The sequence below is a fragment of the Pelobates fuscus genome, chromosome 4 (genome assembly GCF_036172605.1).
Source record: "Pelobates fuscus isolate aPelFus1 chromosome 4, aPelFus1.pri, whole genome shotgun sequence".
NCBI lineage: Eukaryota > Metazoa > Chordata > Amphibia > Anura > Pelobatidae > Pelobates > Pelobates fuscus.
This window is the reverse complement of record NC_086320.1, coordinates 346190041-346217462: the sequence shown is the minus strand read 5'-3', so window position 1 is coordinate 346217462 and position 27422 is coordinate 346190041. Positions and strand designations below refer to the sequence as shown.

The 27422-nt window shown below is 40.2% G+C and overlaps 1 protein-coding gene across 1 annotated transcript in view; it reads right to left on the bottom strand.

The window, feature by feature from the left end:
* MALRD1 (MAM and LDL receptor class A domain containing 1) overlaps positions 1 to 27422 on the bottom strand; it is a 293099-nt gene that overhangs the window by 99058 nt on the left and 166619 nt on the right. The window contains exons 24-25 of the mRNA XM_063453142.1: positions 25559 to 25716; positions 2379 to 2559 (exon numbers count right to left, since the gene is read on the bottom strand). Of these exons, the coding sequence (XP_063309212.1) occupies positions 2379 to 2559; positions 25559 to 25716 (339 nt within the window). The remainder of the gene's footprint in view (positions 1 to 2378; positions 2560 to 25558; positions 25717 to 27422) is intronic.

Genomic DNA, 27422 nt, shown 5'->3' with positions numbered 1-27422 from the left:
TGTTGAGTAAAAGCTGAATTATTATTTGCTCCTCATAGTTAATTTATACAGATGATGTTGAATGGTATTCAGGAACTACGCAAGTTTAAGGCTTTTATGTGAAAAGGATGAGAATTATACACTATCAAAAAGTTTGTAGAAAGGAACTCTCTAAGGCAAACAAAGTCTCTACAAGATAGTTAAGATTTTATTGCGCCCAGACTGCTCAGTTCTGATGGAAAATAATATTTTTTCCATTGATGTCAGGAATTCCAAGTGTTTTGTATTTGGCAATTCTTCCATACCCCACCTTCAAAAAATGGCAACCCTTGTACTACTGAGCTTCACTTTGGCATCACATACAGTTACACAACCTTCCGACACCCTATAGATAGTATGAACTGGATAATCTGTAGAAAGGACCTCTACCACTTTTTGGCCCAGTTGCATTATTATACTAATGATAAATAGCATCCACATGTGTATGCCAGAGGGAAGAGTTCCACTGTACCCACAAAAACAATGTTTGCCTTCTCCTCAAAAGACATAGGGGCAAGATGACGACATACTATCCAATGCTCTTTATTCTCTGTATGTTAGAGAAAGATATCAAAGAATTGTTACAAAATATCTGGAGAGCTGGAGCATAAAAAAGTATGTTATTACAGTTTCTTTTAAAACATAAGAATATACATTCATGTGTAAAGCCAATATTTTTTTGGCAGCGCAAAAGCAGAATATTTATATTTAGGGTTTGGGAGCAGAGTTTTTACTTTGAAACTATGCCAATTCTTTATGTATTTTGGATTAAGATTTTTCACAGATCTAAAAAAGATACATATTATGATTTAGGTCTAGAAATTATCCAAATTCTGGCAACAAATGTTCCCCTCCCTCTAAAGTTAACCAAACTTGAGTTCCTTAGAACCGTATGCATTTCATATAAATGAATACATGATATTTTTTTTTTAAAGGGGTCTTAGCAAAAGATTCACTTCTATTATACGTAATACTTATTTATTTATTTTTTTAAATAGCTTTTTGCTGGCATCAGGTATAATATAAATAATGTGTTTCAATAATTATTCAATGGCAGTACAATGTTTCTTCGGTTATCAAATGATTATTCAACAACTGTAATGTTTCATCAGAAGTTGGTTATTTAGAAAGTGATTTATGGTGACTTGAGAATGTTGGTGAATTGGAAACTGCTCCCATTTCTCCTATTTTTGCCACAGTTCTCATCTCAGCACAATTCAACAAGTTACTGAACAGACCTCAGGAAACTGATAGAGTTTAAATGTCCTCTACAATTCGAAAGATATATATTTTTTCTTATTTTGCTTTAATACTTCATTGACTTCAGATTTGCTTAGTTGTAACAAATCGTATTACACATCCGGGCGTGATATAGTTTTGAAGCATAATAATTATAAAGTTATTTTCTCTGGCATATATTATGAATACTACACAAGATGATTAGTTTCATCTACAAACAACTCCATGTGGTCTTTTTTCAGTGGGAATGCATATTCGTCTACTGGTTTGTACGAGTTAAGTTAGTTCATGTTGCATTGGTGTACAACATAAAATGATCTAATTCGGATGGAATTCGGTCGGCCTGAGTGAATCTGCAGAAACTGCCTGGATGCATTCAGGATTAAATTTAATGATCTTGCAATCCAAATCGATTTGGAAGATTCACAAAGCACAGATATTAATAAAATACAGAACCAGATGCATCTGGCAGAAAGCACTTGCGCAAATTAGCGTTTCTGGTAGAGCAGTCAAGGGGCACATAGATGGGTTTTTTTGAAATGCAAGCCCGACTGTAAAGCATTTAGGCATAAATTTGAAGCATTTCAGCAGATTTCAACCATTCGGTAGCATTCGGCCAAACTGTAGTCTGGACCACATTTAGACATGTACTAGGCTAGAATTCTAAAATCTAGACTTTTGAACTCAGTGAACAAAGTCTGGACTTTGGGATTTTGCAGTTCGAATGACCCCATATGCAGCTAGATATTTTTGCCCCATTCAGTAAGGGTCCATTCATACTTAAGTGAATAACCCCGTTTGTAGAGCTACAGAGGAGCAAAAAGATACCTTTGATGTGATTGGTGATAAAGCCATAAATGAGTTAATTTTCCCTGCATTCTGTTATAAGATCTCACAGAGCAATTTAAAGGTTTCACTGCTATAGTCAGCCATTGAAGTTTTATTTTAATAAGGCTTATTTAATACCATTTCTTGAAATCTGTTTAAAAATTACTTTTAGATAACATGGGATTCATTTTATTTTCATATTGTCTTTTTACTGCCAGCGACTGTATAAGTATTTCATCTAAATAGTTTAATTGGAAGATTATGAAACGATGATTTAATATAATGTTACTCACACGTTGAACAGTTTAGAAATTCAATATCATCAATTGCCGCCCCTCCTCCAAAATCTCTTGTACGAATCCCTTCAAAAATTATTTGAAAGTTTCTTCGTTTTCCTATATAAATCTCTGCTTTAGTCCAGTTTCCATCATGATTGCCATCTTGTACCCACATTTTGGAAAGGTCATTATTTGCCTAACAGAGGAAAGGAAACGTGTTAAATACACATTGAAATAATGACAGACAGACAGTTAGCAAAAAATACCAAATTATAGATGAGGTCACTAGGCTGGTCACTCAAGTTTGTTACATTTTACTCAGAACTGTTATGCACAAAACAGGCAAGAACCTTCTCATTTTTAGTGATATTGCAAATGTTGATTTTAGTCTTATGGGTAGCCGCACAGCCTCCAACACACCCGCATGAGGATGCTTTTGGATGTGTTGTAAGTGAAGGTCAGTGAGGACAAAGTGATATTGGGGTGGGCTGGTTTCTGTTCTAGTAACATGAGTATCCTACCACTTCACTTCAAAACTGTCACAAGCTGATTTATTGGAAAGGTCACATGTGGGCATATCAGAGCCTGAAAATAATGTGGTTAAAATAGCCAAAGCAGAACAAAATATGGTTTATCTGCACTTTGCGCGACAGATCCATTCTAACTTGTGTAGATCTTCATTTTTCTTGTATCCTGTAATAGTCAAGAACTACTGTAATGCAAGCATTTAAGAGAACGATCTGGCCTTGGATATTCAGACTGTAGAGAGAAACGTTCCATGATCTCAGGAGCATATAGAGCTTGAAATAACTGCAGCCACTAAGAAAGGTATAGATCAACTTTTTTTTCTAACAATTAGTTAGTGAAAAAACATATTGAGCAAAACCTAGGATAATTCAGTGGTTATTTATCAAGTAATGTGTAACCAATTCCTAACTTGAAAATCGGCACAGTGTTCAAGACTGCTGACAGCATTGAGCAAACAGTGAACTCCCAAGTGTTCTAAGGTTTAGAAGAGCACTATTCGGCTAATTAGGGAGGCAATTTGAGAAGTGTAATAATCACTTATTAATAGGTAAAAGCAAGATAATAGCATAGCATTATCTAGTTAAGATGTTTTAAGACACAAATGGTGAAATATCCAGATCGCCTAACATTGGCCTTGATTTAATATTTTTGAATAAGCTCTTTAAATTATTTCATATTTTTGGAGAAACTGAAATTATTATTTTTTTTAAAAAAAATATTAAAATATAAAAAATATACCGTTTATAACAAAATATATCAATATATTCGAATTTCAAAATATAAAAATGTTCTTAAAAAATCTTAAATTATTTTAATAGTTACAAATAGTGATGTCGCGAACCTAAAATTTTCGGTTCGCGAACGGCGAACGCGAACTTCCGCGAACGGGCGAACCAGGCGTACCGCCATAGACTTCAATGGGCAGGCAAATTTTAAAACCCACAGGGACTCTTTCTGGCCACAATAGTGATGGAAAAGTTGCTTCAAGGGGACTAACACCTGGACTGTGGCATGCCAAAGGGGATCCATGGCAAAACCCCCATGGAAAATTACATAGTTGATGCAGAGTCTTTTTTTAATCCATAAAGGGCATAAATCATCTTACATTCCTAAATTGTTTGGAATAACCTGCTTTAAATCATCAGGTATTATGTTGTATCGATGTTGTATCGATCAGGTAGTGTAAGGGTTACGCCCGCTTCACAGTGACAGACCAAACTCCCCGTTTAACGCACCGCAAACAACCGCAAACAGTCCATTTGCACAACCGCAAACTCCCCATTTGCACAATGTTGGATACCAAGCTAGCCATGTCCCGTTCCTTGTCCTCACGGATGTCATTGAAGGTCTCTTCCTCCACCCAGCCACGTACAACACCAAGGGTCCCCGAAAGGTGACGCCTGTGTTTGGTCTTCCACCTCCTCAAAGCCACCTTCCTCCTCTGACTCCTCTTCTTCAGACTCCTCTCTCTGCGTTGCCTCTCTCTGCGTTATTATAAGGTGTGTTAAGTAGTACTATTCATATCAGTTTAATCCCTGCTACGTCCCCTATCAGGGGACGTGTATATAAGGCATCGATTTTAGGATGCGGGAGATGGAAAAAGATGCTTGGTCGGTCCTCCTACTTCAAATTTGGGGCACTGCACGTGCAATCTAATGTGCCACCAGATAGGAGTGGTGTGTTAAGTAGTACTATTCTTATCAGTTTAATCCCTGTTATGTCCTCTATCAGGGGACGTGTATATAAGGCATCGATTTTAGAAAGCGAGAGATGGAAAAACATGCTTGGTCGGTCCTCCTACTTCAAATTTGGGGCACTGCGCATGCAATCTAATGTTCCACCAGATAGGAGTGGTGTGTTAAGTAGTACTATTCTTATCAGTTTAATCCCTGTTACGTCCCCTATCAGGGGACGTGTATATAAGCAATCGATTTTAGGAAGCGGGAGATGGAAAAACATGCTTGGTCGGTCCTCCTACTTCAAATTTGGGGCACTGCGCGTGCAGTCTAATGTGCCACCAGATAGGAGTGGTGTGTTAAGTAGTCCCCCTCATCAGGCCTTTTTTAGTTGAATGTATCGCCCACTGTCAGTCCCTTCGGGATCCATCCCTCATTCATCTTAATAAAGGTGAGGTAATCTAGACTTTTTTGACCTAGGCGACTTCTCTTCTCAGTGACAATACCTCCTGCTGCACTGAAGGTCCTTTCTGACAGGACACTTGAAGCTGGGCAGGCCAGAAGTTCTATCGCAAATTGGGATAGCTCAGGCCACAGGTCGAACCTGCACACCCAGTAGTCAAGGGGTTCATCGCTCCTCAGAGTGTCGATATCTGCAGTTAAGGCGAGGTAGTCTGCTACCTGTCGGTCGAGTCGTTCTCTGAGGGTGGACCCCCAAGGGCTGTGGCGATGCGTAGGACTTAAAAAGCTCCGCATGTCCTCCATCAACAACACGTCTGTAAAGCGTCCTGTGCTTGCCGGCGTGGTCATAGGAGGAGGAGGATTACTTTCACCTCTTCCCCTCTTAGATTCCCGTTGAGCTGTGACATCACCCTTATACGCTGTGTAAAGCATACTTTTTAATTGATTTTGGAACTGCTGCATCCTTTCCGACTTGCTGTAATTCGGTAACATTTCAGGCACTTTCTGCTTATACCGGGAGTCTAGTAGCGTGGACACCCAGTACAGGTCGTTCTCCTTCAGCCTTTTTTATACAAGGGTCCCTCAACAGGCACGACAGCATGAAAGAACCCATTTGCACAAGGTTGGATGCCGAGCTACTTATGTCCTGTTTCTCGTCCTCAGTGATCTCTCTGAAGGTATGTTCTTCCCCCCAGCCATTTACAACACCACGGGTACCAGATAGGTGACAACGAGCACCCTGGGATGCCTGTTGTGGTTGGTCTTCCTCCTCCTCCTCAAAGCCACATTCCGCCTCTGACTCCTCTTCCTCACAATCCTCTTCCAGCGTTGCCGCAGGTCCAGCAAGCGATGCTGATAAGGCTGTTTCTGGTGGTGATGATGACCACAACTCTTCCTCTTCACGCTCATCTACGGCCTGATCCAGCACTCTTCGCAGGGCACGCTCCAGGAAGAAAGCATATGGTATGATGTAGCTGATGGTGCCTTCGGTGCGACTGACTAGGTTTGTCACCTCCTCAAAAGGACGCATGAGCCTACAGGCATTGCGCATGAGCGTCCAGTAACGTGGCAAAAAATATCCCAGCTCCGCAGAGGCTGTCCTAGCACCCCGGTCATACAAATAGTTGTTAACGGCTTTTTCTTGTTGGAGCAGGCGGTCGAACATTAGGAGTGTTGAATTCCAAGGTGTCGGGCTGTCGCAAATCAAGCGCCTCACTGGCATGTTGTTTCGCCACTGGATATCGGAAAAGTGCGCCATGGCCGTGTAGGAACGCCTGAAATGGCCACACACCTTCCTGGCCTGCTTAAGGACGTCCTGTAAGCCTGGGTACTTATGCACAAAGCGTTGTACGATCAGATTACACACATGTGCCATGCACGGCACATGTGTCAACTTGCCCAAATGCAATGCCGCCAACAAATTTCTTCTGTTGTCACAAACCACTTTGCCGATCTCCAGTTGGTGCGGAGTCAGCCACTGATCCACTTGTGCGTTCAGGGAGGACAGGCGTGCTGGTCCGGTGTGACTCTCTGCTTTCAGGCAAGTCAACCCTAAGACGGCGTGACACTGCCGTATGCGGGATGTGGAACTGTACCTGGGGAGCTAGGGGGGGTGCCATTGATGTGGAGCAAGATGCAGCAGCAGAAGAGGACTCAGCCGAGGAGGTTATGGAAGAGGATGGAGTAGGAGGAGTAGAGGAGGTGGCAGCAGGCCTGCCTGCAAGTCGTGGCGGTGTCACCAACTCCTCTGCAGAGCCACGCATTCCATGCTTGGCAGCCGTCAGCAGGTTTACCCAAAGCGCAGTGTAGGTGATATACCTGCCCTGACCATGCTTTGCAGACCAGTCAGATGGACCCTTGCCCCAACACTGTGTGCCAGACATGCCATTACTTCCTTTTGCACAATCGAGTACAGGTTGGGGATTGCCTTTTGTGCAAAGAAATTTCGTCCGGGTACCTTCCACTGTGGTGTCCCAATAGCTAATAAAATTTTGAACGCCTCAGACTCCACCAGCTTGTATGGTAAAAGCTGGCGGGCTAAGAGTTCAGTCAAGCCAGCTGTCAGACGCCGGGCAAGGGGGTGACTTTGTGACATTTGCTTCTTATGCTCAAACATGTCCTTGACAGACACCTGACTGTGGGCAGATGAGCAGGAACTGCTCAAGGCGAGAGACGGAGGGGCGGATGGTTGAGAGGGGGCAAGGAGGACAGCAGTGGTTAACATGGCTAAAGATGCTGGACCGGGAGGAGGATGGCGGCTTTGAGTTTGTGTGCTGCTTGTACTCATGGGTTGATCCCATAGGCGTTTGTGATGAGCGATCATGTGCCTTCGCAAAGCAGTTGTACCTAGGTGGGTGTTGGACTTCCCACGACTCAGTTTCTTTTGGCACAGGTTGCAAATGGCATCGCTGTTGTCAGAGGCAGACACACAAAAAAATGCCACACTGCTGAGCTCTGCAATGACGGCATTCTGGTGGTGGCAACAGCATGCGTTGATTGGCGTGCTGTCTGGCTGACCCCGGGTGCCGATGCATGCTGTCTGACTGTGCCACTAGCTCCTTGCGACGACCTCCCCCTGCTTCCAACTCGTCCCCTCCTCCTCCTCTCTGTCTCCCAATCTGAACTTTCCCCCTGTTCTTCTTCTCTTCTAGCGGGCACCAACGTGACATCCACGGACGCATCGTCATCATAACCGCTTCACTTGTATCTGACAACTCAGCAAAGGAAGCAGCAGTGGGTACAACATCATCATCATCATCATCATCACACCATACGTGTGTAATGCTGCCTGACTGAGACATATCCCTGTTATCTACATCCTCTGGCAATAATGGTTGCGCATCACTTATTTCTTCCAACTGATGTGTAAATAACTCCTCTGACATACCAAGTGAAGCGGCTGTGGTGCTAGTGTTGGTGGTGGCGGCAGGCGGGCGAGTGGTAACTTGAGAGGTGCCCGAAGCTAAGCTGGAGGAGGATGGTGCGTCGAGGTTCCGAGCGGAAGCTGTAGAAGATTGGGTGTCCTGTGTTAACCAGTCAACTATGTCCTCAGAACTTTTCAAGTTCAGGATACGTGGCCTCTGAACATTGGGCATTATTCTAGGGCCAAAGGGAATCACAGAACCACGACCACGACGGCCCCTGCAGGGTGGCCTGCCTCTGCCTGACATTTTTTTTTCGATAAGTGGTACTATGCGTGCAAGCTACTGTGACAACAGATATGAGTGGCACTGGTGTGACACTGTGCCCTGGCAGACCCTGAAACGCACACTCGTGAAGGAAACTGATTGCTATTATATTATAGTCCAAAAAGTTTTGTTTTTTTTAAATGCAAGCTATTGGGACACCAGATATGAGTGAGTGGTGGCACTGGGTAGGCCCTGAAATGCACACTAGTGAAGGAAACTGACTGCTATTATATTACAGTCAAAAAAGTTTTGTTTTTGTTAAATGCAAGCTATTGGGACACCAGTGAGTGAGTGGTGGCACTGGTCAAGTGGTGGCACTGGTCAAGTGGGCACAGTATATGCTGTGAGCCTGACACACAGGCTCGCTGGCAGGCAGGCAACTGCAATTACATTACACAGGAGAAAAAAAACAAAAAAAATCAGACTGATGTTCTAGCCCTTAAAAGGGCTTTTTTGGGGTGCTTTCCTTACAGCAGAGATCAGATGAGTCCTTCAGGACTGTAGTGGACACTGAATACACTAGCCTAGCTATCAATTTCCCTATCAAATCAGCAGCAGCTACACTGTCCCTACTCTCACTAAGAATGCAGCTTCACAATGAATGTAAAATGGATGCTGTCCAGGAGGTGGGAAGGTCTGGGAGGGAGGGTCTGCTGCTGAATGGCTGGAATGTGTCTGCTGACTGTGAGGTACAGGCCAGGGTCAAAGTTTACTCAATGATGACGAATAGGGGGCGGACCGAACAGCGCATGTGTTCGCCGTCCGTGGCGAACGCGAACAAGCGATGTTCGCCAGGAACTATTCGCCAGCGAACAGTTCGGGACATCACTAGTTACCACCAAAAAATATTAAATTGAGAAAATTGTTATCTAAAGTTAAAGAAAATAACTGTTGAGTGGTAATGTGTGACCAGTCGGTGAATAAGATGGTTATTTGAGGTTACAGTCCAAGACAGAAGACAAAAAAAAACCTCATTGATGCTTGTTGCGTTAAGCTGTAAACCGATAGAATTCTAAATTATTATTTTGTAGCCTCTTCTACAAACACTACCAACTGCTTCTGTCTGCTCAAAGCCTGCTGTCTATCTCACATGCCAAATACCATTACCTCAACATAAATGTGTCTATGGAGAGACCTGAGTTGGATAATTTGGCTCCAATTTGCATAATTTTGGCCTAGAGTTTTTTATGTAGCTGTCAATTTCCAATCAGTGAAAATAAGTACTAAGCAGAACAAGTGCAGTACATGATATATATTTAATTTAATCATACTGTGGCAGATATTTGTGTAACCTAAAACAGGGTATAGAAATTCATGAAATTTAGGTTGTTACATCTTTCTTTTTTTTTAATTATCATTATTGGTTTGTATTTTTTGGTACAAACAAAAAATAGCTGAGCATGTGGGAATCACCGAAATCTAAATGTATATTAATTATAAAACCTACATGCAGGACCTCAAATTTCGTTGGATGGGTCTCTTGCTAATTCTCCCCCAGGCTGAAAAGATTTGGTATGTTATTTGCATGCGTGTACATAACATTCAACTCCTGAGATGTGACATGTATGGGCCTTTCCATAGCTTTGAAAGAGAATGCAATGGAACCTTGTGAAAATGGACAAAATACACTGGCAAATGATACAGATAAAAGACAAACAAACCATTACATTTTGTTCCATTTTTAGTGCATGTTAATCAAGCACTGTCACACCGCCCCCCCCCCCCCCCGTCCCTCCCCCTGAAAAGTTAGTACTTCATAAAGATAGAATATTTATAAAATACTCATTTTGACTGTATTTCATTTTCCCTGAAATTCCAAACCCGTTAAGAGATAAACAGAGACAAAGTAAGGATCACTTCCTCTCTATATGTTTCCTATCCCTGACTTTCTTAGACACTGGGCAGTTCTATAGTGTCAAACCCGACATGTTCAGGTAAGCAAATCACACAGTCACACCTTTCCCTGCCCTTTCTCCCTACCCCCGGCGACCAAACCACCATGTTTGGTCCGCCCCCTATTCGTCATCATTCAGTAAACTTTGACCCTGTACCTCACAGTCAGCAGACACATTCCAGCCAATCAGCAGCAGACCCTCCCTCCCAGACCCTCCCACCTAGACAGCATACAATTTAGATTAATTCTGAAGCTGCATTCTTTTTTCTTTTTTTTTTTTTTTTTTAGACAGAAGTGTGTTATATTTGAGCATGCTAGGCTGAACGTGCGTATGTCATGGCTAGTTGCACTGAGGGTATGAGTATATAGCAGTACATTGTTGTGAAAGATGGCTGTCATGTTTAGGGTGTAGCTTGCACGTTATCAACTGTGTATTTATATCAGCAGCTCCACCACTAGTTATAAATCAAGTGTGAGTCGCCCCATGAGATAAGACTAGTGAATAACATAATACATGAATGGTTAAGGTAAAGGCATGTAAGGAACAATGACAATAAACTCTTTAGGAGGTGAAATAATGACATGTTTAAACGCTTGCTACTTTACGATTAGTTAATGTGCAGAGAGCAGTTCATGTGATCAGAGGCATGGTGTGGAGGATCGGCTATAGTGGGACATGCTTTGCAGGCTGCTGTTTACTGCTTGTGCTCATCCGATCCCTTCTGGGCACCAGGTGCAGACCCTGGGAGTCCCTGATACCTGGAACAACAAAGGCAAGTTTCTGGCTGAGTGCCGGGTTCGCGGCTTGAGGTGGTGGAAGCTTGTTTTGTCGGGTGGTCGGATCTGTCCTGGTGCAGGATTGTGGTGGCTTAAGGCGGAGGCGAGTGCTTGACGTGGGGCAGGCTCTGCATTTCTGTTTGTGCCTCCGATCCCGTCTTCAACGCCTTTTGCGTTGGTGGATTTTAATGGGGACTGCTTCGCTTAGCTGTGGTGGAGCTTGTTGGGGCTGTGGTGGAGCTTGTTGTGGCTTCCTGCTTGTTATTTGCTTCCAAAATTGATTAAAGAGTCTGTCCAGCTTAGACTCAATATCTTGCCATGCTTTGCTGGTACCAGGAGGACATGCGGCTGCCGCCATATTGGGAGAGTCGCAGATGAGTATGTCAGCCTGGGCGGCTGTGCTCTGTGCGTCCATTAGCTCCAGACAGCCTCTCAGGGGTGGACCGGGATAACCCCCACCGGTCCGAGGGGGGGATAAAGGAGCTCCTGCCGGGAAGTAGCTGCTCCTGGGCATCCCAGGATCGGGAGATCGGCCACCTCTCCCACCCGGTGAGCACCAGGCCACACTTGCCACGCGGAGGTAAGTAAGACTCTGTCGAGTTGCTGACCGCTATTAAGCATGTTGGGTCGTTCAGGTAGGAGCAACATTGCTGGGTCATCCCCTTCTGGGGTAAAATTCGCTTGTTGATAGCTGCTTAAAGTGAGTTATTGAGGGAGCTCACATGAAGTGCGTCTTTCCTCCATGACAGCTAGGCCCCGCCCCCGGAAGCTGCATTCTTAGTGAGAGAAGGGACAGTGTAGCTGCTGCTGATTTAATAGGGAAATCGATATCTAGGCTAGTGTATTCAGTGTCTACTACAGTCCTGAAGGACTCATCTGATCTCTGCTGTAAGGACAGCACCCCAAAAAGCCCTTTTTAGGGCTAGAACATCAGTCTGCTTTTTTTTTTTTTCCTGTGTAATCTAATTGCAGTTGCCTGTCTGCCAGCGTGTGTGTCAGGCTCACAGCGTATACTGTGCCCACTTGTCCAGTGCCACCACTCATATCTGGTGTCACAATAGCTTGCATTTAAAAAAAACAAAAACTTTTTTGACTGTAATATAATAGCAGTCAGTTTCCTTCACACGTGTGCGTTTCAGGGCCTGCCAGGGCACAGTGTCACACCAGTGCAACTCATATCTGGTGTAACAGTAGTATACATTAAAAAAAAAAACTAGAAATTTGACTGTGAAATAATAGCAGTCAGTTTCCTTCACACGTGTGCGTTTCAGGGCCTGCCAGGGCACAGTGTCACACCAGTGCAACTCATATGTGGTGTAACAGTAGTGTACATTTAAAAAAAAAATACAGGGGGCTTGTTGTCACCTTTCGGGGAACCTTGGTGTTGTACGTGGCTGGGTGGAGGAAGAGACGTTCAATGACATCAGTGAGGACAAGGAACGGGACATGGCTAGCTTGGTATCCAACCTTGTGCAAATGGGGAGTTTGCGGTTGTGCAAATGGACTGTTTGCGGTTGTTTGCGGTGCGTTAAACGGGGAGTTTGGTCTGTCACTGTGAAGCGGGCGTAACCCTTACACTACCTGGTCGATACAACATCATAGTTAAAACATAAAGTGCGCTGTGTCTTTAAATGGCTGTGCCTTCACAAAATTTTGCAAAATGCAACACTCTCACAAAAGTGCTTAAATATATAATGTGCAAAACAATCAATGTTGTGACTTATATAAAATATATACTATTATTTACACACAAAAAAAAATTGTGGTATAAAGTGCTAATTTTGTGAAATAATATAAATTCTTCAACTTACAAACCCAAATTGGTAAGGGTAAATGATTCTCTATATGTAAAAAGGAGACAAAACATATAATAGTATAATACTGTAAAACACTTTTAGATATTTAAGAGATGTGGTATAACACTCACAAACACAGAGCAGGTAAAAAGACTGCTCAGGCTATAATCGCTTGTACACTGTTAAACAGTGTCTCCAGGGAGTAGACCTCTGAAATCCAATAGGCTAAAAACGATGGGGCGGCCGTCTTAGTATAAAAGAAATTTTATTTGTGTAAAATACTCAGCAGACTTGTGCAGGCTGGATTACGACTTGATTAACAGGCTGATTAATTAGCTGTATGGACATATCTGACTTTTTCAAAAACAGAAGCACGCCCACTTTTGGAGGCTGTTATAATGGGATGGTCGGCACAGGAACACGTGATCTGAGGAAGCCTGTACGGCGAAACGCGTCATCACGCTAGCACGCAGCACGTAAGGAGGATTGGACGCTCGAGAGACTGTGGGACATCTGGATGTCAGTTTATTTGTTCAGAGTGAAGTCAAAGCAATCGTAATCCAGCCTGCCTATTGAAGTCTATGGCGGGAATCTAACAGGGGAAGAGGTGAAAGTAATCCTCCACCTCCTACGACCACGCCGGCAAGGACAGGACGCTTTACAGACGTGTTGTTGATGGAGGACATGCGGAGCTTTTTAAGTCCTACGCATCGCCACAGCCCTTCGGGGTCCACCCTCAGAGACCGACAGGTAGCAGACTACCTCGCCTTAACTGCAGATATCGACACTCTGAGGAGCGATGAACCCCTTGACTACTGGGTGTGCAAGCTTGACCTGTGGCCTGAGCTATCCCAATTTGCGTTAGAACTTCTGGCCTGACCCGCTTCAAGTGTCCTGTCAGAAAGGACCTTCAGTGCAGCAGGAGGTATTGTCACTGAGAAGAGAAGTCGCCTAGGTCAAAAAAGTCTAGATTATCTCACTTTTATTAAGATGAATGAGGGATGGATCCCGAAGGGACTGACAGTGGGCGATACATTTGACTAAAAAAGGCCTGATGAGGGGGACTACTTAACACACCACTCCTATCTGGTGGCACATTAGATTGCACGCGCAGTGCCCCAAATTTGAAGTAGGAGGACCGACCAAGCATGTTTTTCCATATCCCGCTTCCTAAAATCGATGCCTTATATTCACGTCCCCTGATAGGGGACGTAACAGGGATTAAACTGATAAGAATAGTACTACTTAACACACCACTCCTATCTGGTGGCACATTAGATTGCACGCGCAGTGCCCCAAATTTGAAGTAGGAGGACCGACCAAGCATGTTTTTCCATATCCCGCTTCCTAAAATCGATGCCTTATATACACGTCCCCTCATAGGGGACGTAACAGGGATTAAACTGATAAGAATAGTACAACTTAACATACCACTCCTATCTGGTGGCACATTAGATTACAAGCGCAGTGCCCCAAATTTGAAGTAGGAGGACTGACCAAGCATCTTTTTCCATCTCCCGCATCCTAAAATCTGTGCCTTATATACACGTCCCCTGATAGAAGAAGTAACAGGGATTAAACTGATATGAATAGTACTACTTAACAGACCTTATAATAACACAGAGAGAGACAACGCAGAGAGAGGAGTCTGAAGAAGAGGAGTCGGAGGAGGAAGGTGGCTTTGAGGAGGTGGAAGACCAAACACAGCAGGCGTCCCAGGGGGCTTGTTGTCACCTTGCGGGGACCCTTGGTGTTGTACGTGGCTGGGTGGAGGAAGAGACCTTCAATGACATCAGTGAGGACAAGGAACGGTACATGGCTAGCTTGGTATCCAACCTTGTCAAATGGGGAGTTTGCTGTTGTGCAAATGGACTGTTTGCGGTTGTTTGCGGTGCGTTAAACGGGGAGTTTGGTCTGTCACTGTGAAGCGGGCGTAACCCTTACACTACCTGTACAACATCGATACAACATCATACCTGATGTTTTAAAGCACGTTATTCCAAACAATTTAGAAATGTTAGGTGATTTATGCCCTTTATGGATTAAAACCAGACTCCAGTCCAGTGCCACAGTCCAGGTGTTAGTCCCCTTGAAACAACTTTTACATCACTATTGTGGCCAGAAAGAGTCCCTGTGGGTTTTAAAATTCGCCTGCCTATTGAAGTCTATGGCGGTTTGCCCGGTTCGCCCGTTCGCGAACATTTGCGGAAGTTCGCGTTCGCCGTTCGCGAACTGAAAATTTTATGTTTCGCGACATCACTAGTTGACAGTCCAACTTTAAACATCGCTATTAAAAGTACAAGCCCAGAACACTACATTTAGATTGTTTGTCTTTAAAAAAATAAAAGGATAGAGATCAAAAGTTGCACATGTAACAGATAGCAGCGGCAGTGGGTCTGTATCCAATAATGTCACAGGTGAAGATAGAAGAGAATGAATACTGTGACACTGTGGCAAAGTACAGAAACCAGGACCAGTCAATCCTTTGATATTGCTTAACATTTGCAACTCACTTAAACTGTAAACTTGTTTGAACAGAGCTCTTGTTCCTGCAGTAAAACTTTTTCTACTCGAGTTTACTTGTGTATACACCAATTATTCAATATAGAAAATATATATAATACTATCACTACCGTGGTGATAATATTATTTATAACATAATCAGTATAATATAACAATAAAAATCTAAATACTATTATTTCATTTTTTTTACAGCAAAATCGTTTGAGTACCAAAAACTGACTGTGTATGTTTTTTCTTCTTGCGTCTCTTATTTCCCACTAAGTTTGTGAGGAAATGACAAATTATATGTTTTATAGAAATTGTAGCCACTTTCACTCTTCACTGTACATTTATCATTGCTTTTATTTTCTGCACATAAAATATAATACATTATTAAAGCTAAATCTTCTGCAACATTAATTCTCAGACAAGCAGGCTCTAGGTGATGTTAATTAAGTTGTCCTTTCATTTACAAAATGTGGGTAATATATTTTTGATGGTCATTGTATCCGCTGAATTTACAATGCTTGTAGGTCACACAAGGGACAAGTTTGTTAAGAAATTTGCCTAGAACTTATTGATGAGTAACTTATAAAATAAAAAGTTCTGCCTGTCTGTTAATCCATCTATCCATCCACCCAAAACCCACATATATTTTGGGGTTAATATTTTGCATTGTATGTACTTCAACAGAAGGAACAGTGGGAGTCATTTATGAAGAGCAATTATGTGACAAAGTCCTGAAAGTTATAAAACCACCATGGAACCTATCATGATGTTCAACAAAGCAATAAGCTAACACGTAAAAAACAATATTTAAGAGTGAGTTCATCCCAATTTAAGTTGCATGACCTTTGTGGAATCCTTTAATAAAAAACTATAATTATAGCTATTCAAAAAAAAAAAAAATCGATCAAGTGATGAATATCACACTTCTCATACCGTCTACCTAATCAGCCCGTTTTAGTTTAAGCTCTAGAACTATACATTCATTACTGCTTTTGGTTTAGAGGGTTTTTTTTCTTTGTTTGTAGTCTGGTGGGATTCCTATAGAACAGTTATAGGCAACCTTCGCCACCCCAGATGTTTTGGACTACACCTCCCATGGTTCTTTGCCAGCATTACAGGTGTAAGAACATTATGGGGGATGTAGTCCACAACATCTGGAATGCCGAAGGTTGCCTATCCCTGCTATAGAACACTAATGTTTAATCCAAAAGGTCTTAGCAAGTATGAAATAATTGTTATCATTTGCATTTTGAAAGCTGCAACATCTAGATTGCCCAAATATTGTAATACAGATAAAATTCCACCTGTAAAAGAAAGTCTAGCTATAATATTAGACAAAATTTACGAGTTATCTCTAAGACAAATGTATCCCACATATGCTCAACTTATTTATTTATTTATTTATTATTGCCATTTATATAGCGCCAACAGATTCCGTAGCGCTTTACAATATTATGAGAGGGGGATTTAACTATAAATAGGACAATTACAAATAAACTTACAGGAACAGTAGGTTGAAGAGGACCCTGCTCAAACGAGCTTACATTCTATAGGAGGTGGGGTGTGAAACACATTAGGACAGGAATTTACAATCAAATAAGGTGGGCTGCCCTTTAGGAGAGGGCAAGAGACAGGTATGTGAGGTAAGGGTTAGTCTTGGAGGCCATAAGCTTTCCTAAAGAGATGGGTTTTAAGGCACTTCTTAAAAGATGCAAGACTAGGGGAGAGTCTGATGGTGGTAGGCAGGCTATTCCATAGGAAGGGAGCCGCCCGCGAGAAGTCCTGCAAGCGTGAGTTGGCCGTACGAGTGCTGACAACGGACAGGAGGTGGTCACGGGCAGAACGGAGAGACCGAGAAGGGACATACCTATGGATCTGTGAGGAGATATAAGAGGGGCTAGAGTTGTTCAGTGCTTTATAGGTGTGAGTTAGTACCTTGAATTGACTCCTATAGCATACAGGAAGCCAATGTAAGGACTGGCAGAGGGGTGAGGTGTGAGAGAAACGACTAGAGAGGAAAATCAATCTAGCAGCAGCATTCATTACGGACTGTAAGGGTGCAGTACGGCTATTGGGGAGACCAATCAGGAGAGGGTTACAATAATCCATGCGGGAAATTACTAGAGCATGGACAAGCTCCTTGGTAGTATCTGGTGCAAGAAAGGGGCGGATGCGGGCTATGTTTTTAAGATGGAATCTACAGGATTTGGCAACATGCTGGATGTGAGGCTCAAAGGTGAGACCAGAGTCAAGTATGACGCCAAGACAGCGCGCTTGCAACTAGGCCATACATGGGAACCCTGGACACAAGATCCTAAAAAAAATATATTAATTGAATATTTATTTACAGTGTGTGTATAATGAATGCAGTGTGTGTATAATGAATGCAGTGTGCGTATAATGAATGCAGTGTGTGTGTATGAATGCAGTGTGTGTGTATGAATGCAGTGTGTGTGTATGAATGCAGTGTGTGTGTGTGTATGAATGCAGCGTGTGTGTATGAATGCAGCATTTGTGTATGAATGCAGCGTGTGTGTATGAGTGCAGCGTGTGTGTATGAGTGCAGCGTGTGTGTATGAGTGCAGCGTGTGTATGAGTGCAGTGTGTGTATATGAGTGCAGTGTGTGTGTGTGTATATGAGTGCAGTGTGTGTGTGTGTGTGTGTATATGAGTGCAGTGTGTGTGTGTGTGTGTGAGTGCAGTGTGTGTGTGTGTGTGTGTGTATATGAGTGCAGTGTGTGTGTGTGTGTGTATATGAGTGCAGTGTGTGTGTGTGTGTGTGTATATGAGTGCAGTGTGTGTGTGTGTGTGTGTATATGAGTGCAGTGTGTGTGTGTGTGTGTGTATATGAGTGCAGTGTGTGTGTGTGTGTGTGTGTGTGCAGTGTGTGTGTGTTGCAGTGGTGGGGGGGTGGGCAATTTTATTATTTTATTTATTATTATTTTTTATTATTTTAATATATTTTTTTCTTATTATTTTTTATTTAATTATTATTTTTATTTTCGTCCCCCCTCCCTGCTTGATACATGACAGGGAGGGGGGCTCCTTCCCTGGTGGTCCAGCATTGGCAGTTCAGTGGGGGGGAGAGGGGGCTGGCAGAGATCTTACTTACCTGTCCTGCAGCTCCTGTCAGCTCTCTCCTCCTCCGCGCCGTCCGGTCAGCTCTTCTGTCAGCTCACACTGTAAGTCTCGCGAGAGCCACTGGGAGCTGACCGAGGTGCTGAACGGACGGCGCAGAGGAGGAGGGAGCTGACAGGAGCTGCAGGACGGGTAAGTAAGATCTCTGCCAGCCCCCTCTCCCTCAGTCTGTATTATGGCAATGCAAATTGCCATAATACAGACTATTGACTCGAGTATAAGCCGAGTTCCGGTTTTTCAGCACAAAAAATGTGCTGAAAAACTCGGCTTATACTCGAGTATATACGGTACTTGACCAAATGTTTTTGGTCATAATTGTGCACAATTTATATTTATATTATTTCCTTTCAGTTGTACCTTTTTAATCCTTTTCATTTCTCCTGTTTAATTTACCCTTAATTAATTCATTATACATGTTATATAACATATGTCATGTATTATTTAAAATTGTTAAACATTAAATAAAAGAATTTGAAAAGAATTCCAAATTGGGTAAAATGGTAGATTTAATGGATACCCATTTTCAGGTATAGGCATCACTAACAGCATTTTCCAGTCAAAGGTCCACAATTAATAATTTACTAGAGTATCAGTACCTTTCCTATTGTGAGTGACTAGCACATTTTATTAGAATGTATGTTGTTAAAGCAGAAGAACATATTCATTGTGTCTACCGTAAAGTCAGTAGCTTTTTTTAAATGGAAGAAAAGAAATTTCCAGGCACACCTGAGGTTTGTTCTAAAAGGCAGTCTTAATTTGAAACAAGGAAGTGGAGACAACGTTTAAGCTCCTCTATGAGCCTTTATCAAGTCTTCATAAAGGCTCAGAAAGGAGCAAAAACGTTGTCTCCACTTCCGTATTTCAAATAAAAAGACTGCCTTTTAGAACAAACCTCAGGTGTGCCTGGATATTTCTTTTCTTCCATTTGACGTCTTCATGATGTTGCCCTCCCTTTCGGGAGCACCTTGTGGGAAGTATTCTCCCTTTTTAGTGCGTGCATTATACTCTAGGTTTTTGTGCAAACAACAGTAGTTTTTTTAAAAGAATACTGTAAGCACCATAAACTATAGCAACCCCTACCCCCCACCCCCACTACCCTTGTAAGGTATCAAATCATTGTAGAATCATTTGACTTCTTACCTTTGTCCACTCCCCTTCTCCACTAACCCTACTGCTCAGTCAGAACAGGAAGCTCTCTTCACTGAGCTAAGTCTGACTGATGCTCAGGAGAACCATGGGACAAAAGGAGGCTTATAATGATCACTATACTATATTTCACCATGGGTTTTAACTTCATGCTTTCAAAATTATATTATTTTTTAATAAAGCTATTCACCAAATTGTTAATTTCCTTAGCTGAAATAGTCAGATGTGTTTGATGTAAAAAGTATTCTTGGAATAGGTTGAATACGCTCTGAATTATTAAGGAAGTGTGTCTTGAGTTTGAATATGTGCACCACAATGATTTGCATAGCAGCCTCTTCATTTTAACCTATGTATAATGCCCACTATTGATTTCACATTTGAGAATTAATGAATACATTGAGAATTCTACAGGTTAATGAATGGGCCACAAGCAAGTCCTACGAAGAAAGATTATGTAAAGGATTCTGAGAAGGTCTGCTAGCACTTACAATGAAAACCTTGAATGTTATGAAATTGTATTTTAAAATACTTTTTTTGATAGAGTCATGAAATTAACATAAAATCATATTAAAGTGTTTCCTCTGCATATCAAATAGGTATTTTTTTTTATCTGCAATAAAGATGGGCATGTATTTATTCAATCTAAGATGGAGCATTTATCTTTTAACTAGATTCTGCATCAAGGCCTCTTATAATTCAAATTGTATTTTTCATTAAATTGTAATTCAGATGATGTATAGTGTTACTGAGGAACTTAATCTGTTTGCAAAAGATGGCATAGATTGTCTTTATTGCTAAATCTCTTGGTGGCGATCTTAAATTAATAAAATGTACCATGCACTGAATTCTTGGCTAATATAAACTATAAATATGAATAAACAAGATAGGTCAACATTGGACAGTTTTTTTAAACAATTCAAATCAAATAGTCTTAGTTCAAAGGGGAATGCTATTTAGCATGAGATACAAAAGACTGGACTGTGGAAAATTATTAATGGCATGCTCTGAAGTGTCAAAAATAACAAATAGTACCCCAAAAGCGCAAGGAGTATCATTTTGTAAGCTATCCGCAAACATAATAAATGGCTTCCTCTACCGTCAATGTCTATTTAAAACAAATGGAAAGCCATTTGAAAATAACGGCATGTTGCTAGTTTAAAGATATAGTCATGTTTCAATTTGTGTTAAGAATATATAACTGTAAAAGAAAGTATTTAGATAAATTTATGACAATACCTGCAAAATCACGTCTATTATATCATTTTGCTGTCCAATTAGTATGCATTGTACTGGGGCTGTCATGCATTTATTCCAGTCTGTGGTTTGTATGGTCACTGACCAGAATTATTTTTTAAACCATACAAACAAAAATAAAGCAAAACAACCTTTAGAATGTATAAAAATAAATGTTTATAAATTTTGGCGGATTGCATTGGTGGAGGCTTTTTTAGCTTGGTAAGTTTATTCAGCCTCCCCACTCCCTCTTGTCCACTATTATCAATTTCAGACCAGTCCACTAATGACACAAACAGGGCATAATTCTGCAGCAGCAGGAGAGAGAGACCCAACATCGGAGACTGCTAAGTATGATCACACTGATCAGACTCCCTCTGTCAGGATGTTGCAAGATAAGGAGATCATCCAAATGCACATGTGTAAGTCTGTCAGGCATGCCAAATGCACTTTTCCACTATTCCTAGGGATAGGACATTGATTGGTAAAACCAGAGTCCTCCCTGAAGTGGGTGTGGAATGTAGAACAAAGAAGAAGTAAGTAAATGTGAAGAAAGGACAAATGAATTGCTTTTCTTAGCCTGCAGATAGAGGCAATTGTTTCATTGAAAGCTATAGCGACAGTTGTCTCAAAGTGATAGATGTCCGTTTGAAGTTCATAACTTTCTGTACCTATTTGACCTTGTCACAGAGTGCTCTTTCACCTAGAGGAACACTCCAAGAACCAAACACACTGCTTCACTCAGTCCCGCACCCCAAATTTTAAGTAGTCAAAAAGAGTTCTTACTTCAAATCTACCTTCAATACTTCCTTCTTAGAATGAGCGTTCCAAACCAGGAGCTTCTGTTAACTAACCTTAGCTAAGCACTGCAGTACAAGCCTAGCTCATTGGCTGAGAGCATCTGCTGATTGAACTGCCGGACTTAGCTCAAACAGAGAGTTGGAAGCTCTTTGTCTGAAGCAGTTCTGAAATGGTTTGACTATTTACAATAGCAGGGCCCAAGGGCATGCCTGCCACAGTGGTTATGGTGTTTAGAGTGTTCCTTAAAAAGTATTTTATAATAAAACTTCTAACCCTTCAACATCAGAGGAGCAGACTTATTGATAGCTTAAGGAATAAAAACAATAAATCTACTCATTTTTTTAGGATGGAAACCACAGTGTTTAACAATATGATAAAATTATGTCTGTTCAACAGATTAATTTATTGAACATCCACATGTCCTATTTCATGGTGCATTTGTTAACTAATGTAGTGTGTTAGCATCATCATCCTCCCTCTTGGGGCTTTCTACAGCAAAGCATTATTTTGCTACCATATGTATGATACTTTATTGCAATAATGTTCACTATCTTAATATGTTATCTAGATTGTCTGATTTGCGTGTAAGTACATTTAAAACAAAAGCTAAACTCTGTACATATAGGTACAATGGTAGTTGTAGCCGTATAGTCATGTGGACCTAACTTAAGGTATTTACACTCTTACTGAAATTGATTCTATATCGGCTATCCTATTTAAAAAAAAAAAAAAAAAAATTAGACTGTGCTCTATTTTGTACTTATAATAACAAAGTGTGTAACCAGGAAAGGTACATTCAGATTACTCTGATTTCCAAGTAAGCCCTGTGGATGTTACTATTACCCAATTTAATGGTACTCGTTTTATCTACCTTGGAAGGATGAACAGCTGGGCCAACGCAGGTGGTATATGAACCTGCAACCCACAAAGCTTGATGATGCATTAGCTCACTGAGCTATCACACCAGCCTTACCCTTCTGCTGACAGTCAATTTCCAGAAAACCTCAATGTGAGATTTATAGCTATAAATAACTCAATTTTGTGCCCAAAAAATATTTTTCGGGATGTACTTTTCAGAATGTTTCATGTCTTTCAACACTGCCAGAGTTTTTTACTAAAGTGAGAATTCAAGGTGAATTCAAAGTGAATTTAAAATTTAAGGACAGAATAAAGGGAATAAACCCAGTAAAGGCAGATACTATATCTAAAAGAAGTACGACTACTACAACAAGAGGACATAGTCTTAAGTTAAAGGTGCAACGGTTTAAAAATAATATCAGGAAGTATAACTTTACTGAGAGGGTAGTGGATGCATGGAATAGCCTTCCAGCTGAAGTGGTAGAGGTTAACACAGTGAGGGAGTTTAAGCATGCATGGGATAGGTATAAGGCTATACTAGATATACGATAAGGCCAGGGACTAATGAAAGTATTTAGAAAATTGGGCAGACTAGATGGGCCGAATGGTTCTTATCTGCCGTCACATTCTATGTTTCTATGAATAGCTGACCTGGAAGCATAGCTGACAGAGAATTTTTCAGCTTTTTCAACTATTCAGATATTTTGACCTTAATGTTGAGGTTCACTTTGAATTCACCCTGAATTCTCACTTTTATGATTAACTAAATGCATGGCTTTAACTATCTCTACCTACGTATTATCACTGTGCCTTGAAATAGCCTGTCACGTGGAGGTGACAGCACAATCTTATAGCTAATTTAGATATATATATTAGAATGTGTTTCTTTAAAATAATCCTGTTTTCTTACTTGTACACAGTTTGGTATCTTACACAATCTTCTTCCCATAATTCTGCGCATGCACTATGAGAATGCACTTCCTTGATTGACTGCTGTCTGTAGCATTTAATCAGCCCATTGAAGTAGGATTTTAATTTGCACTTAATTTTCTTGGGCAAAATCTAGATATTTCATTGGTTCCAATGACCCAAGACAGTGGAGAAGAATATAGAATTGATAAGAGCTTTACAAGTGTTAGGTCAACATATACAGTAATTTTGTCTTTATTGGCCGAATGTCTTCAATTTCATTGTCACTTCTACACAGTTCCCAGTATATTGCATAAATCCCAATATTCTTAAACTCTAAAAATAACTATTTAGACTCAAACTTAAAATAAGTTTTTTTTTGTGCATGTTCATGTGTGTGTTTTGTGTGTGTGTGTGTGTGTGTTACAAATCAACACTGTTGATCCCAATATAAAAGTTTCTGTAATAAAGAGAACTGATATTTTCTGTTGTCTGTCTCGGTATAAATGTCATGAGTTTCTAAACACAGCTTTAAGTGCTCAAAGGATTTATAGTATTTTATAGATACTTCTCTCACTGCTAAAATAATTGCCCAAGTGGTTTAAATACAGTTGCAATATTTTTTAAAAGCTCCTTGAAGAAAACTTAAACTCAGTTACTCAATTCAGGTATTGATCCACTTCACTCTTATTCCCAGCACAGATAACATCATAATAACATCAGAACATTTCGAATGGTGGACCAAAACCTTATTTCTTCAGTGACAAATATATATCTATCTGTCTCTGAGACATTTAGGAATGTTAATTCAGCATATGCCTCCCAGGAAATTTAGCAGAATTACTTTGTAATTTAATAACAAGAAGGCAAATTTGGTTTCTCAGTTGAGATACATATTAGTCATAAATGTGAACTACAGAAGAAAATCAAATGAACTCACATAGTGGGAAAAAAATTACAAATAATCTCTGGAGAACTGTAAGAGATCCGGTGTGTGTTACACAAGAAAAAAATTAAACTAAATAAATCAAAATAAAAAAAACACAAAAAATGAGAACACTCCAATTGGAGGTACATAAACCTAAAGATATATGTGTTGCTCTTGGCATAAATCTGAGGTCCTATAGGAAGGCTTTATATCATGAATTATAATTCCATAGGAAGTGATTTAGATGTAAATCCGATAAATGATGCATTTCAATAAGAAAAATAATCTGTCTGATAAATGGAAAGATTCACAAAATCAGTGCAACTGAACTGAAAGTTGTCATTGGTATGTGCTACCTCTTTACTGGTTCACAAATATTAACTTATTTTTCTGTCAATTGACTCTTTCTTTCTCTTTTCCCATTCTTTCCTTTATTTTTCTATTTTCTCCCTTCATCCTAGAAGTCAATATGAGCTTGTATATCTGCATTTATTGGCTGATGCATTGTCTGGTTGCAGACTATTTAATAGTTCATTTATATTTTGGTAATACCCACATGCTAAACTATCTTATGTTTGTACCTGACGTGACCAATAATAACGATTCAACAAAAAAACAAAATTAACGAATAGGAGGCGGACCGACCATCGCATATTTTCGCCCGCCGCGTTCGTCACGAACAAGCTATTTTCGCCAGCGAACGGTTCCCGGCGAACAGTTCGGGATATCACTATCCACAATATGATGAAATGTCAATATCAGTTCATATATATCATTTGCTACACTTGTTCCACTTAGTATAGATTGAGTGAAATTTACTGATTGTAAGATGACAGCTACGTAACAAACTCTAGACCAAAATTATGCAAATTCGAGCCAAATTCTCCAACTCATGTCTCTTCATAGACACATTTATGTGAAATCAATCATATTTGTCATGTAAGATAGAAAGTGTTAGGTGATCTGATAGTTCCATTTTTTTAATCCATCTAAGACAATGTTACATTATCTTGTTTTTACTTGTTATTACACTTTTCTTTTCTTTGTCTTAACTTGATCATTGTATGTTAACACACAGTCCCTTAATAGGGAATTATCATACATCATATTCTAACCATAATACCCAACTTACAACTTTTATATTCTGCTGGGGACAAATGTAGATCCCAAAAAGCTAAAAAAAATTACTGGAACAAAATTGTTCTATATGATTTGACTCTTGCCAAGTATTGCCCCTAACGCACAAGCATTTTCAATGAAAGTGTGGAGCTTTAGCATAACACAGGTTTATGAGTAATGCATTGTGTTGTCTATATACTGTATTTAAAATTAAATAAATATATGTCCTACTTTGATAAGAACTTGTATGAGTCCAGTAGCTTTGGATGACGTGTAATACCAGAAGATTAGCTTGCAATTCACATTTGACTCTTTCCATTTAGAACTTTTTAAATGGGCTTTTTCACCCTTTAAACCAACCAACGATGTTTCAAGAAACAGAAAATGACCTATAAAGAAAACATGTATTAAACAAAAATAATATTAAAACATTTCATGAGCCTCAAACGTAAAAGAGGCACTAGAAGGTCTAATGTGATTCTTGTCAATAGACGAATATTCCTTTAGTAAATAATCCCTTTATTGCTTTTAGTTAACCAGAGTTAATTTGAACACTTTGAAAAAGCCTAACTGTAGATGAAACGCGTTAGGGTTTTATTATCAATTTTATAATATACTTTGTTTTACCATTTCTCTCCAAATAAAACTAGTTATTTTTATACTATTTGGAGATTTTTGACCTATCTTTGAAGATTTTAACCAGAGGACTCACGCAGTGACATCCTTGGTGGGGATTATACCACCTATTCCTATTAGTATTGAGGAATACCTCCTTTTATACATTTTTTTTTGTTTTTATATAATACATACAGAGAGCACTATATTCTGTTTTAATTTTCCTCCCTATATACTGAGGACATCTAACTGCTGGACTGCTGCACATCACAAGAATACTCCAATAACTGGGAAAGATGTCTCCAAAGATGCACAAGAACTGTCAACATATCCATAAACAGGGATTGTACTGTCCAGGTGCATAAATCTGGAGCTGATCATAAGCTCCAGAAAATTGTAAGTGCATTTCGTTTTATTCATAATCACAAAGAATTTAAAATATACTACACTATATTAAGTTGTTCTCTTATTCCCCATACTACTATGGATTTGAGAACACTACTACAGGCACATACATCAATGTATTCCTGGTATTATAGTATCTATTTAAGCTGTGGTTGTTCTGCTGACTATAATTTTCTTTTAATGAGACAACTCAGTCAACAGGGCAGGAGTTAAATATACCTGAACACTGCCTTCTCTCTCCCTTTCTGTTTTCCTGTGTGTTGTGAAAAGGATGTGTTGGTATATAATGGAGTTTTGCTGTCGGTGAGATCTAATGTGGTTTTGTGTGTTTATTTGTAAATAGTGTGTTTATTGCTTTAAGTTGGTTTATGTGCCATTTACTTGTATGTTTCTGTGTGTTGTGTGTTTAGTTGTAGTTAGTGGGTTTGCTGCGCTAGTTAGTCTGTGTGACATTTATTTATATGTTACTGAGTGTTTGTCTCTGAATAATTATTTTTTAAAGTAGACGGACCAGAGTGATTGTATTTTATTATTATTGGTATTTTAATACCGCAGGCTTCAGTTATTTTCTGAAAATTACAGGAGCACAATGGCTACTCTAGGTGTCAAATATATATCAGTGCAGACAGTTTACTGAATAGGGAGTTAAGACGAGTGGCAAAAATTAGGAAGAAGTAATAAAGTTGGGAAATATCATCCACCTAGAACTAGAGATTTTACCATCTTGACTATTTTGTGTAAACGTTGTACATGAGGAACTTGCTCATCTCCACTCACTGTTTAATAACTGCACACCATAATTAATGATTATTTTTCCAGCAAGTAGGTAATGTTCATTAAATAACAAGCAGGGAAATTGAAAACTGCCTTGAAAACATTTGCATAAAATAGCAGAGATCTTGAAAAAAAAGCTTCAGCCGATGTTTTTTTTTTTTTTCAGCTTAGTTAATTACCGTATATACTCGAGTATAAGCCGACCCGAATATAAGCCGAGGCCCCTAATTTTACCCCAAAAAACTGGGAAAACTTATTGACTCGAGTATAAGACTAGGGTGGGAAATGCAGCAGCTACTGG